Genomic DNA, 15,176 nt, shown 5'->3' on the forward strand with positions numbered 1-15,176 from the left:
AAGTGGTACACTCTGCAGCATCTGGAGCTAGGGTGCTGAGTATTTAAGCATACAGTATGTTTTAATCAAGAATGTTCCTTTAAATCAATGCTGTACCTCAACAGTTTCAATTTGATGATCCGCACAGGTATCTTACTATTATTACATTGACTGGTATAGTTTCATTTACGTCAGAGACACACAGTGCAAAGTAGGTCTACATGAATATTTATACCTAAATCAATGCAGACAAAGCATTGCACAGGTATATATTGCATGTCACATATGAAACACTGCCCTTTTTATGTGACTAATAATCCCCATAGCTTTGATAAAAAATGAATAAAATGACTTTGCGCACACAAATCTTCATATCATCAAATAAAACCACAACTGAAAAATGTAGATTTAAAAATATATGTAAGCAAATCTTAAGTAGATCTATGTCAACAATAACGGATGTTCAGAAAAATGACTCTTAATATGTATGGCAGAAAATAGATGTACACAATGGTATACATTTATCTTACACACTGGTTGTACTCTTTACAACACTCTTGGGAACAGTACATGCTTAGCCTTGCTGAGACACAGGTGAAAAACTATAAGAGACTTTTTGAGCTAAAGCATATATCTCTACAACATCAAAGTGATTAGCATAAGAAATAGCATTTGATGTACTGTGCTATTTAAATGAATTACAATGAATTGCAAAAAGAAATCCACATGACCCACAACATAACCACACAGATTACATGCTTGTTATTCACATGCACCACAATTTTAAGATACATGCATATAATTGTAAGGTGTAACCTTCTCTTCTTTACCTTTTCAGCAGACTGAGCAGTGCCAAAGAAAATTGGGATGAAGGCCAGCCAGACAATGCAAGTTGTGTACATTGTAAAACCAATAGGTTTTGCCTCATTAAATGTCTCAGGAACGCCACGGGTTTTAATAGCATAAACAGTGCAGGTAACCATAAGAAGCATGCTGTAGCCCAGAAGACAGATGAGGGAAAGATCTGAGATGTCACACTTGAGCACTCCTCGTGCAAGCTGGGGGTCTGGAGTACGCTGGTTCTCATAGTCCACCATGGGCCGGGATGGGTCCACAAAGAACCATACAAGCACGCCCAATAGTTGGACAGAGGAAAGACTGGCAGTGATCACCAACTGAGATGATGGACTAATATACCGTGGAGCACTGACTGATCTCTTACCCTGCTCAAAAATGCGGTAGATGCGATTGGTTTTAGTCAGCAGTGCAGCATAGCTAATACTCATTCCCAGACCCAAAAATACCCTTCTCAGAGAACAGGTTCCATAACCTGGCTGGGCCACCATAATGAAAGTGTTGACATAACACAAGAAAATACCAGTGAGAAGGACATAACTTAGTTCGCGACCAGAGGCCTTAACAATGGGAGTGTCATTGTACCGCATAAAGGTGCCCACCACTATCAGGGTTGCCATAATTCCCAGCACAGCAAGGAGTAAGGGAACTACAGCCCATGGAGAACTCCACTCAAGTTTTATCACAGGAATGGGGGTGCAGAATGTGTGGTTTTCATTTGGTCTCATGTGGATTGGACATCTCTTGCAGGTGTAGGCATCGAGCTGATACTGGTAACCTTCACATTTTTCACAATGCCAACAACAGGGCATACCTTTCACCACTTTCTTCCGCTCACCTGGAAGGCAAGGCTGGCTGCAGACAGAGGGTGGGATCTGAGGAAACTGGGAAGAGGAAAAGGGGGTACGTGGCCAGTGCATACGATCAATCTTGAAGAGAAGATGACAAGGGTAAAGGAACACAAGGAACAAAGGATAAAATAAGATTTAGATATGTACACATCTTAAAAAAAATAACAGAAGTTATTAGTAGAAGAAAGAAGATTATTAGCCTTGACAATTTTCTCTCTATTATTGTTTACTATTGTTTGTCATTAGTAGGATTTTGCCGTTATTTAATTTCACAATTTGTGGATTTTTGGGTAGTGACTCAAATTAACACACAATATTACATTGAAGATATTTTCGGACTGAGCACTCTTTATTTTCTCCCCTTGCAAAATACTCATCTGAAAGAGAACCAGTGATTTGATTCCTTGTTTCTTCACTTACTTTAAATTGGAGATGATCTGCCCACTGTCCAATCACTCTGTATTCAGGGGTTCCATTGTGGATCTGGTACTGATAGATCTCATACCGACCTGGAGCATCACCATTCTCATTAAATGTCACTGGTGTGCCAGCAATACCTGCAAAGTGATATCTGCCTGAGTTACCAGTGGTATGTAAGGAGAGCATGAATTAAAAATTCTATAATATAAAACTTTAATGATCTAACAATGTAATGTAAAAAAAATCAGTTTTCTCTGTATGAAATTTTTTTTGATGTTTTTTGTCAATATCCTCCTTAAGGTTGTGGATACCCACCATTTACTTTTAGCTCAGCAAATACATTCAAAATTCCTGCTCACTACTTTGACCCGGCTCGGACCTCACTTTATCCACCAGCATTTAAGTATTTTGTGAAAATGTTAGTGTGGAGCTCTATCTCCTCTGTTTCCACGATGGTCTAGTGGGACAGGAAGTGGAGCAGTGACCGACCGTCCGCATGTTGCTACTGCGCTTGTGCGGACCGGAAATTTGGTTGCACACAATTCTATGTGTGGAGCAGGCGCACTGATAGCAGCTGCATGTCTGTGTATGCTTGACACATATAAAAGTGACCTGAGGCTCTATTATATAAACAGAGCCTGTCTATTAATATACTGCAGGGACATGCATTATACCAGAACTTTAACAACCTGCATAAGACTGCTGTATAACCATTCTATGCTGTTCCAACACCTTGGATATGTTTAAACGTGTGTGGCTTAACATAAATATCCACCACTGCTGACACCTGTTACAGCATACTTGCCGACTTTCTCCCATTGCTTTCCGGGAGATTCAGTGGAGGAGGTGGGCGTGCGGGGGGCGGGGCTCCAAAATCGCGTCATTTTGGACCCGCCCCCCGTGACGCAATGACGCAAACGCGTCATTTTACAGTCAGGGGCGGGGCCAAATGCCGCGATTCCCGGAGAATCGCGGTATTGTGGCCCTATTTCTGTAAATGCGGGATTTTGCCATACTCCTCCGGGAGTCCGGGAGACTCCCCCAACATGCGGGAGTCTCCCGGACATTCCGGGAGAGTTGGCAAGTATGTGTTACAGACACCAAAAAGGTTCTGCCAATAAAAAATACTGATCTTGCTATCTCTGTTATGTTTTGTTCTGTTAATAACATTGACATCAAATTTAATGTTCACCTGCCAGACTGCTGTAATACCGGCACGGTGGCAACACTAATATTGGCACCTCAAGTGAGAGTATCTAAAGAGCTGGGGAGAAATGACCACTGCCTGTGAAAGACAAAAGCAGTTGTACTAAATTTGTATCAACACAGCTGATTTTTACAGGTATTATCTTTTAGGAGTCGATATATTATGGGCTGGCGTCCTCTTCTGCTGTGAGGTCTAGAGGAAGCTTGCCTGGGAGAGAGCTGGGCAAGCACACTATAATACAGACTCTCTCCCAGACATTCAACGTACAAAACACTATATAATAAAGTACTTAAAAGGTAATGGAAAACCTGCTGACAGATTGTTTTTAAAGGGGAACTCTACATTAAGTAATTTTCATTTTTCAGGAAAATTTGTTTATTTTGTTTGCTCTGGGAAATAACAACATTTAACCTTAAGTCTATGCGCTGGATACTACAAAGCAAATATCTAAGATGAACTAACTTAACAAATTTGCAAATCTACTGATGGCTGTATATTTAAGCATTACTACAGATGGTGTTGTAAGTAGGCATTAGTATTGATATGTATATTAGTGATCATTACTGCTGACAGATATATTAGTGGGCATTACTACTGACAGGCATATTAGTAGCATCTTACCACTGCTGAACAACTGGACATAGCACTACTGCTAGACATTTTATTGGGCATATTATTGTTGCTGACATTTCGTACTAAACATTAGGCAACAGAAATAATAGACTCATTTGTGTATATAGGCACAATTGTAGCTAGAAAATATATGAGGCTCATTGTAGGTGGCAAAAGATGTAAATCATTGCTTGCCTTACCAATTTTTCTTTCTTAATACACTTATTATATACTAAGTTTAAATAAGAGATCTAGTAACCTTGAGCACTGAGCACAAGGACCCTGGTTCCCTCTGGGGAATAGGTTACATTTGTAGTCTCTGCACTGGGACTGTAATGTCTTGGTCTGTCACTGATATGCCAGTGAATGTATCTCTTTCCTTTACTCAATATATTTAATGTACCTGTAGTAAGAAAATCAGACTTTAAAGTAACATAGTAACATAATAACATAGTTGATGAGGTTTAAAAAAGAAACCAGTCCATCAAGTTCAATTAATTTTGGATCTCTTGTGATCCCTCTCTTATATTTGAAATTGATCCAGTTAAAGCAGCCGCCACTCTGTTTCAATCGGGTAAAATCCCTCCTGACCCAATATTGCAGTCCTATTTCTCCCTGGATCCACTACTGTTCTTCATCTTAATAAGAGGTCGTAACCCTGCATACCCTTTTCCGCTAAAATTTTGTCTAGCCGTTTCTTAAACATATTTCTTAAACTTTCCTAAAGTATAAAGCACAACTTAAATATTTCTTATAGCATGTCATTTAAAATATAAACATCTAATCATAAATGCTTGAAAATATATTCACAAGCCACTAATTGATTCTATTTATCCTTTATTTTTCTATAAGAAGAATGAAGATTGTAAATGTGCCATAGTTGGAATGAATTTTTATTAGAAAGGGCTTATGACCACTTCCCTTATACTACTTACCAATCGTAATTTGTCTGTTTTTATTCTGACTATATGGACAATAAAAGATTACCAATCCCATTATGTTTAGAAAAGTAGGGATATGTCTAATAAAATACAGATAAAGACAACTCGACCCACTGCCACTATTTTGCACAACTACACCAACATTGTGAAAGTTTGAACATGAAAACAAATTGAGACACAATATAACAATCAGCTATTTGCCAGTATTACCACCAGGACTAACACTAAATGAATAATACTTTTTAGATTTATGTTTTCTAGGAACCTAGTATTGCTTGTCTTACCTGTAAAGTTAACATTACGAATGTATTTCAGGAGTTCAGCTCCATCAACTGGGTCCATACGACTGCAGAGTCCAACACTGCCGGGACACACAGCTTTGTGCATATTGTGAAGAGCATGGGCCATGGAATAGACAGCATCTATAACAAACTGTACCTTGCCCTCCTGTTCATATGAAGACCCTACGCCAATCCGCTCCTGATCTGTGTTAAAGGAAAAGAGACAGTGACAATTGTCACTCTAAAAAAGAGAAATTATGTGCTGTGCCAATAAATCTGCTATATTAAAACTTTTGCTGAACCCGACTTACCTTGTATGTATACATATAGCTAACCATTTCCAGGGCCAGTGGTTAGGAATGGCAGAAAGAGCAAATGCTCCAGACCTGAACCTCATGGGACCTCACATGCATTGTCTTTGATTCCTATGACTGCTAGTGGCTTGTTTCCAAAGGCAACTTTGGGAGCTTTAGCTGTTAATGATAGCTCGGGACACACCTATGCTATTACCATTTCCAAGGTTACAAGTGGATGCTAACTACTCCTGATCCTTTCCATAGAAATGAACAGGCTAGTGGTATTTGTAAAATAAAAGGACATCAGAAAATGTTATAAAAGCATCCAATTTCCACCTCTTTGCTGGGAAAATGTGCAACTTTGGGGGTATCCTACCATCACCAAAAGGAGAAGATTCTAGTATGAGGTAGACATGAGGCATATAGCTTTATGTGGTGTGGTGGCAGTTATAATCTGTCTGTACAGTAAGTGGTCCATACAGTATATGGTAGGGATGTGACGGCGGTGAACATGAAGATCATATGGTGGGTACAGTATTATAAAATACAAGCATTGGACTGTGATGTGCATAAGGCTTAAATACTGGCTCCAGGACTGTATATGGCCACATGTAATTGTGAGCGGTGGGCATGACGCTGCCTGTTATTTCATATTTTTACTCATTATTCATTGTTATATATGAGCATTGTTGTATTTAAATACTATTTCAACAATAGGAGGCCGCAGTCTTGAAAGTTGCATTGGGTACCATGTGGTATAAAACCAGCATTACTGTTTTCCAGCACAACAAAATAATGCCTGCAGATTTCTGTGCCCATAAGGTAATGTGTTTCTAAACCTTAAGAATATTAAAGTAATATTTGAAGAAACAATGATACTGTGATGTTTGAAATCATTATTCTCTATTTGAATTAAATTGAAGAAAAACAAATTTGCAGCACCCTAAATACTATGTAGCCTATTCATTCTCTGATTTTGCACAATTAAATTCTTTGGAGAAAACACAACACATTTTTATCTTGATGCCATTCAATTTTTCACCTTTTTGCAACAAAAGTGCCTATGTTATTTCACCATAAAAAAGTATAAAGCAGATGTGCAAAGTCCAATTCAATCCATTTTGAGCTATACTTGTGCAATGAATTGTTATCGATTGTGTCTGCTTAATACACTTAAGATGGCAAATTATTTAAAAAAAACAATGTGCTTAAAGCCCACTTTATACTATAATTAATGTATGTGCTATGTAAAAACCCTTAACAGACTATTGTTAAAAAAAACAATATTTCTCCAATTCCACCCAACCTGCTTGGCTTGTAGCTTTTTCCCCAGGCCAAGCTGTTTGGATGGACTACCAAAGTAGCCTGTTTAATAAAAAAAAAAAATTCACATCCAAAAGTATAATTTTTTTTATCACTGCATATCGCAACAATAAAAAAATATGTATTACAAAATTTATAAATCTGTCAGTAATACTGGTGTCAAGCGGCAGAGATACTTATTGCTTCATCAGTTCAGTCTTCACATTTGCGAAAGACAGCTTACCAGTTCATGAATGAGACTGAAAATACTTATTTTCTGGGGGCAGGCCAAAATCTCAAACTAATCATTTCAAACTGATTGGCACAGAATATATTATAAAAAAAAAAGAATTATCATCAATGAAAACACGTGTTTTTCACCAGTAATCTGACTTTACACCCTAAATCTGAATAAATATATGAGTAATATGTCTGTCAATGCCACAAAAATCCTCTACCATTCCTGAGCACTAGACAGCCTGGGTTGGTTCCCATTGCAACAGGTAAACCACTAATGTCCCACTTTCATAGTGTACACTGGCCCCAGGTTGATTAGCGCAGGCCTGTTGTCTTTGGCAATTGGGCTGCAAAAAACACAGCATGCTGCCCCCTTCAAAAGACTAGCAGCCATGCAGTGAGTAACATTGATGCTCTCTGGACTGTTGGTGCTGAAGTAATGAAAATCATTGGGACCCCTGGAGTGACAGTTTTGCAACCTCAGTGGTCTCTACAATACCTGGCCAAATACCAAGAGTCTATAAATAACTAAATAAAACGCACAGACACATATTTTAAAATAAAATTTGAATATAACACTCCTCAAACCCTCATTCACCACTTTGTTCTGAAATAAAATTGTATTTTTTTCTATCTTTGTATTTGAGTGGGAGAAAAAATATATAAAGGCCAATGGAACTGTTTGCTACAAGCATCCAAGTGCCCCATTAACCGTGCAATCAATCATAAACATTTTCACATGCTGGTTGCTTGTTATTGTATAGTAACTAAGGAAAGTCCTGATCAATTCAGGTCACAGTCATTCAGCAGTGGGTAATCATAGCAAGCAATTGCATCAGCTTTCATTGGGGGGGATTCTCCCAGTGGATTGCAAAGACAAAAGAATTTCCCATTGGATTATACAAACACAATAATTTCAAATTAGATTATAGCAAAGAGAGATTTTATTTTATATTAAAGTGATGACTGGGGGTTCGGTGAGTGTTTTATTAAATTCAATTTTGTGTTCTATTGTGCAATACATACATATATATATATATATATATATATATATATATATATATATATATATGCATCGGAATTAGTGGCACTATATAAATAACCGATGATGATGATGATACATTTATATATATTGTATGCATCAGAGGAGCACATGTAACTAGCATATAAAGAAAATGCTATTTATTATATACCAAAGGGTTTAGAGACCTGATTTTACAGCAATTACAAAAGTAGTGGGATCTTAAACAGAGTCGTTTCTCTAAAATATGAAGCTGTGCTTTGTGCGTTTCATATTTTTCTTTAACATTTCAAAACAGCACATTCTGAGAGATGAGAGCAACAATATAACAATAATACACAGAATGATTTCTGTGTCTGTGTGGTAAACTTCAAAGGTGTTGGATCAGCCACAGATATCAAATAAGAATACTTGCAATATTTGTAGCTATCTGATGTCATTTTCTTCACTAAATATAATTATATTATCTGTTAAGCCCTGTTTTCTCTTTCTTACAATAAAGTGCCTGATTGTCAATTTTTATAAATAAAAAAGAGACGGTATTTGTATAAAAAAAAATCATGATATGAACATCACTTATAGATATTGACATTTATTTTAGTACATATATAAACATCATGTGGCGACACATTTTATGGATATGTTCTGGTAAGAATTTTGTATAATAGAAAATATTGCTAAATTATGATTGGAATAATAATATACTTAACAATTCAGCGCCTTGTGTAGAGCTGGACGCAAGTCCAAATGATAAGCAGAAAAACACTTTTAGCCAAGGATCCGTCTCAGTTTGCATTCAGACTGAGACAGACCTCCTCCTTGCACCTCTCTGCGCTTAGAGAAGTGGAACGGGGAAGCTAGTGGGTAAACCTAGCAATGTAAAGGCTTTACATAATATGCTGAGTTTAAAGTAGACATGGGCGGGCTCGGTTCCCCGAGAACCCAACCCACCCGAACTTTGCCTATCCGAGTACCGAGCCGAATAGGTTCGGCTCTCTCCCGCCCGCTCGGATTCCAAATTGAGGCCGAACGTCATTGTGACGTCGTCGGATCTCGGGCTCGGTTCTCGCGATACTTGAAAATTATAAATACCTGCCTCCACAGCAATCCATCGCCATTTGACAGAGGGAGAGAGCAGGGTGTAGTCACAGGCTGATTAGAGCAGGGACAGAGAATACAATTCTGATTACAATTCTGATTACAATTCTGATTACAATTGATAGAGAAGAGAGGAGGATAGAGGAGTCTTTTTGTTAATATTTGGCACTACAAGTGCTTTGGGGTGTCCCCCATTCTTTTGCATTAATATTTCTGGCTGTCAAAAGTCCTGTTTGTCAGCAATCTGAAAAATAATTTTTAGCACTCTCAAGTGCTTTTGCGGAGTCCCCCATTATTTTGCATTAATATTTCTGGCTGTCAAAAGTACTATTTTTCAGCAGTCTAAAAAAATAATATTTAGCACTCCAAGTGCTATTGAGGTGTCCCCCATTCTTTTGCATTAATTTTTGTGGCTGTCAAAAGTCATATTTGTCAGCAGTATCTATACCAATTTGTAGCACTACAAGTGCGTTGGGATCATAATGGATTCTAAGCAGTCCACATATGAGCAGAATCAGCAACCAGGTTCTGTCACCAGTCCTGATGGTAGTGTTCTCAGTACGTCATCGGGGAAAGGCGATGTCAAACTACACAGTCTTTTGAAATCAGTCAAAAAAACTCACCCCAAAATTTTTTTTACCGTGTTGAAGCGCAAAAGAAGTGTAACTGAGGAAAAATTAACTGCCGATAAAAATAAAATTGCAAACATGCCATTCTACACACGCAGTGGCAAAGAAAGAATGAGGCCTTCGCCTTTCTCTATTAGTGGCAGATCAAAAAATGTTACTGAGCCTTTTTCTTGTACGGACACTCGTGACAAAGCAAATCCAAGTAATTTGGAGTCTAAAAGTGGTGCACAAGTACTGTTACGCGTGAAAGCCGAGCTGCAAGAAAACAGTAAGGCATTAGAGGATAATGTATGCTCTGAATCAGAAATGACACCAATCCCTGGGGAGAGTCCATCCACCAGTGGTATGTCTAATCGTGAGCATTCTGTTAGTGACAGTGTACCCATAAAGAAGGTTCTTTTCAGCAGTTCTGCTGATGTGTGCCTTAACAGCCCGAGTGTAGTCGGTGATACACCAATTGAGGATGCCACTTTTGAATAAGAAGAGGATGAGGGGGAGATTTGTGTAGGCGACGAGGGCACTAATGATGATGTTGATGATTATGATGCAGACAGATACCAAATTGCCTTTCTCAATTTCTATTTATATTCTAGACTTTACAACGGCTGAATAGTTTACTATTTTACTCCTAGTGGAGAAGGGGTCTGATGCAGACAGATACCAAACTACCGTGGTCCATTTATTTTTACTTTCTAATTCCACAGTCTATGCAGGATGCTTTTTTTCTATTCATCTACAAGTGGAGGGCGGGGGGAGCATAGATAGCCACCAAACTGCCGTGGTCCATTTATTTTTACCTTCTAATTCCACAGTCTATGCAGGCTGCTTTTTTTCTATTCAACTACAAGTGGAGGGTGTAATATACATACAAAGACAATGGCTGCATTGCCAATAGGCAAAGATGAAGAGGAAGACAACCAGGTTTGTGTGGAGAATTAAGGACAGCCTACCAGGGATTAAACTGTTTTCTTCCTAATTCATTAGCTTTAGAATTACCTTACTTATCCAAGAAACAGGTGGAGCACTAAATTAGGTTATTTTATGCCCAAAAACATTGATTTTTAAACAAAATTGCAAAACAAAACCAAACAAAACCAAAACCAAAACACGCAAGGGTGGTTTTGCAAAACCAAAACCAAGACCAAAACACGAAGGTAATCCAGATCCAAATCCAAAAACAAAAACAAAACACGGGGGTCAGTGAGCATCTCTAGTTTAAAGCAACTGCAGATAGGTCTCTAGCAGATGCACCTTTTGTGGGTGCTTTCTGCTGGTGCAACAGACATTGCTGTATTAAAAAAAGAAGTAAACAAATAATTGCTATTTTGAAAAAGTTTTGCACCCCATCCTAAACAACATAACCAACCTAGTATTATTTTGGTGGGAGAAGCATTTTTTTTCTTTTACATTACTTAATTTATTTATTTATCTGCTTTACAGGACCACTGTGACTGATACACTTAAGTGTATCATGCACACCGGCCCATAAGGCAGATAAAGATGTGGGTTTGTACAATTTGCATAGTATTCTAAGTTGCAAAAATCTAAAGATCCTTAGAGTACTGGGTAAATTACAAGATGCAATTTACACTAACAATTTCCGTGTCAATTGCAATCAAATTTACATCAGATCTCATAATCCTATGATTTAATTTGAACCATACTTACCAACTTTCTTCAGCTCTCGTCCGGGAGCCTGCCGATGGAGGTGGGCGTGAGGGGTCGGGGCGACAAAAATTATGGCACGATTCACCGGGAATTGCAGCATTTGGGACCTAATTCTGCCCACTTCACTAGGAAGTGGGCACTTCCTAGTGAAGTGGGCAGAATTCGGGAGATTTCCACACCCGCCCGGAAGTCCGGGAGACTCTAGCAAAATGCTGGAGTCTCCTGGACCTTCCGGGAGAGTTGGCAAGTATGATTTGAACATGGTACACACATTTGAGTGCTGATTTCCGGCCCTTGAATTCCATAATGAACTAAAATCCATATATTTCAAATTCTGTGAATTTTTCAGATATGATAACTGTTTAATTAGAAAAAATGAATTATATAACCTAGAAAATAAACTGCAACCCGACAGTTATGTCTGCAGCTCTTCAATAAATAGAATGGAACAAGATAAATTAATAAAGTGACAGAGTAGCATGATACATAACATAAAATACGGGAATTTTATTTATTCTTGGCATTATCTGACCACGTAAATATATACACATAATAACTGATAGAATAAACATATCTTTGATTGGGCCATGGTAACCCGCAGTACATTGTTTTAACATTTTAAATTCGTATTTAAAATGCTAAAAATGTTAGGCAGTGTGAGTGGTGCGATCGCAGGCCCTCCATTTCCCCAGTACTTACCTGTAAGGAGATGCAATGCTAGTGTTCAGCACCGCCTCCCAGCATCTCTCCGGGCCGAGCTTCTAACGGCATTGTGACGTCACAACGCAATTTGCAGAAAATGGAGTTGAGTGCTGGTATTAATTTTGTTATTTATTAAAATATTGTGGGAAAGAGGATATGTGAGAAAAAAGCTGTTTGGCAAGGAGGCATGTTTGAGAAAACTGGTGGACAGGGTGGCAATTTAAGAAAAAAGCTGTTCAGGAGGGGGTTATGTGAGACAAAAGCTGGTGGGCAGGGAGACATGTGTGAAAAAAGCTGGCTAGGGTTCCTATGGCATGGGTGCATATGAGAGATAAGCTAGTGGGCAGTGATCCATGTGAGAAAAGCTAGTGGAATGGATGTGACATGTGTGACAAAAGCTGATGGGTACGGATGATATGTGTAACAATAGCTGATGGGCAGGGGATATGTCAGTGTGTAACAGGTGAGATATTTCAAGTTTTCATTTTTTGTTCCTCTATTTCTGATACATATTCTACCCCAAAAGGACTGGACAACTGGACATGCCCATAATAAGTGCCAAAAGGCCCGTCGTCCCATCCTATGCAACCTGACAGATGTAAAATATACTCTATGTAACTGAACCTGAGACAAGAGGTGGCGTGTCAAGTACCTCCCACCACCATACTTCACTCCTCATTGGAAAGTGCACCCAAAATCAGCCTCCCAATGTGTTCGAGTGGACCCAGTAATTCAGGAGAAACCTGAGACAACAATAGGGCATAGTACACAGATATAGTCTGACTAGCCCCCACAGATTGTAATACGGAAAATTAATCATCTGAGGCCGACCCCTAAGAAAACTGGGCACTCAGGGCATGCCTCAGCTGCAAACAGTGGAAGAACTGGATATTAGGTAGCGAGAAGGTCACTCAATTGCTCAATTGAGTAGTTGACTATTTAAATATACTTGACCGATTGTATGAATTCCGATCCTTCTCCACAGAAGAGAGCCCTCAAGCCCCACCAGCTCTTTGAAACCGGTATTGGACCACAAGGGAGTGCCTGGGTCCAGCCCCTTACCTCCCAAGAGAACATTTGTTATTCCTCATATCATTGATGCCTGTCATATAATAGGGGCCACCTCACTAGGTCTGTGTCTAGACAACAAAGCCTGCAAAGCACCTAGGGAGGGATTCGTCTGCTCACCCAGAAAGTGCTTGAGAGTGGTGTTCTGCATATCGCCCAGCCAGGAGACCAGATGTGTGAGCTGTGAAGCAAGATAATAAATTCATAGGTTCGGCAAGGCTAGTCCTTCTGAATTTTTTGTTCTATACAATGTGTTAAAGCGCACCCTAGCTCCCTTGCCACTCCAGACCAAGGAGATGAGATGTTTATTAATATTTTGAAAAACCCGTAATGGTAGATAAACCAGGGAGTGTTGGAGGACATATAAGAATTTCGGTTTGGACAACCATCTTTATTAGTTTAATCCTGCCAGTGACTGTAATAGGGATTTTGCGCCAGGTGTGGCTTTTGATCTTTAAATATTTAGTTATTGGGTCTCTATAAGGTGGGACAGAGAGCTATCAGGCTCCTCAAGGAAGACACACTGCCCACCGCTATGCTCATAATGTTTTCATGGGAGCGGATCAGACAGGCCAGTGGTTCAATTGCAAAGGTAAACAAGGCAGGTGATAGAAGGCAGCTCTGCCGGGTTCCTCGATGAGGACCAAACGGGGCTGTCGTGTACCTATTGACACTCATTCTTGCCATGGGTGACGAGTAAAGCAGTTGGACAAGACGAATAAACCTGAGTCCTATATCTAACCGCTCCAGCACATGCCAGATATAGCCCCACTCAACCGAGTCAAACTCCTTGGCCTGCATCCAAGGAAACAACCACTGCCCTCTACCCAGCTGACGGGGTCCTCTGAATCTGTGTAAATTGACATCTAACATTGGTAAGCGTAGATTTGCCAGGCATAAACCCTGTCTGGTCTGGGTGGACAACCTCTCGTGTATGTACCCATTGAGCCTTATGGACAGAAGTCAACCGCTACCTGGGACATTCTCGGGAGTCTCACACCCCTAAGGTATGCAGTAAACTGGGCCAGCGCATAGTGAGCCTATGTGGAATATAGGTCACTGTAATAGTCATAAAACGCTTCCGCAATTTTGGCTTCCGTATAGTGTTTAACATTATGCTTATCTATGATAGTTAGAATCGTCCTTGTGGACTTTTCGTCGCTCGCTAAACACGCCAAATAGTTCCCTCCCATATCTGCTTGGAAATATAGGTTGTGTCTGGAGAAGAGAAGCCTTTCACCCTGCTTGTTGTATAAGATCTCAGTCCAGTCAGACTGTCCTTTAAGTCAGTTCAATCTGTCTGCAGCAGTGCGTGACCCAATATATAGGACCTCAAAGTCCCAACATCTCTCATCCAGCTCTCCCTCCATTTGTTTATTGAGTTTTTTATACTCGCTATCTCCTCTACAATAGTACCCCTCATAAAGGTCTTAGACGAGTCCTAAAGCACAGCCGGGCTGACCCCTTCCTCTATATCCTTAAAGTATCCCTCCCAGAGGCATGCCAAACCAGTACCCCCGCTAAGTCTATACAGCCAGCAAGGGTTCCGTTTCCAGAACTGCAGACCCCTCTCCACCTTAAAGTCAAAGACAGCATGAATAGCGGAGTGTTCAGAGATGTCCCTAGGAAGGTACTCAATTTTAGACACCAAGAGGGCCAGAACATGTGAAGCTAAGGCCATATCTATTCTTGACAGGGAATGGTGTATTTGTGAGTGGCAAGAAAAGTGTCTTGCCTCCGGGTTCTTAAATCTCCAAACATCCACCAGCCCTAAATCGTTAATAAATTTATCAAAGGTAGTGGGCCTACTGGGTAGTGACTGTGGTCGACTCCACCTGTAAAAGGCTACATCTATCACATTATTGAAGTCCCCAAAGCAGAGCACTGGAGTGTCTGGAGCTGTGGCTACGATTGCGACTCCTTTACACATGATGTCGCTACTGTATGAAGGGGGAATGTACACCGGTAGAATGGTTAACAGGGTGTAATTAAATGAGCCCTTAAGAAAA

At 39.7% G+C, this 15,176-nt stretch overlaps 1 protein-coding gene across 2 annotated transcripts in view; it reads right to left on the bottom strand.

Annotated features, from left to right (window-relative positions):
* GRM4 (glutamate metabotropic receptor 4) overlaps nt 1–15,176 on the bottom strand; it is a 184,999-nt gene that overhangs the window by 17,691 nt on the left and 152,132 nt on the right. The window contains exons 7-9 of one of the 2 annotated variants that reach the window (XM_075195730.1): nt 5,150–5,350; nt 2,106–2,242; nt 810–1,763 (exon numbers count right to left, since the gene is read on the bottom strand). In XM_075195730.1, the coding sequence (XP_075051831.1) occupies nt 810–1,763; nt 2,106–2,242; nt 5,150–5,350 (1,292 nt within the window). The remainder of the gene's footprint in view (nt 1–809; nt 1,764–2,105; nt 2,243–5,149; nt 5,351–15,176) is intronic. The other variant, XM_075195731.1, reaches the window with a different exon arrangement.

Source organism: Mixophyes fleayi, chromosome 2, assembly GCF_038048845.1.
Source record: "Mixophyes fleayi isolate aMixFle1 chromosome 2, aMixFle1.hap1, whole genome shotgun sequence".
In the NCBI taxonomy this organism is placed as follows: Eukaryota; Metazoa; Chordata; class Amphibia; order Anura; family Limnodynastidae; genus Mixophyes; species Mixophyes fleayi.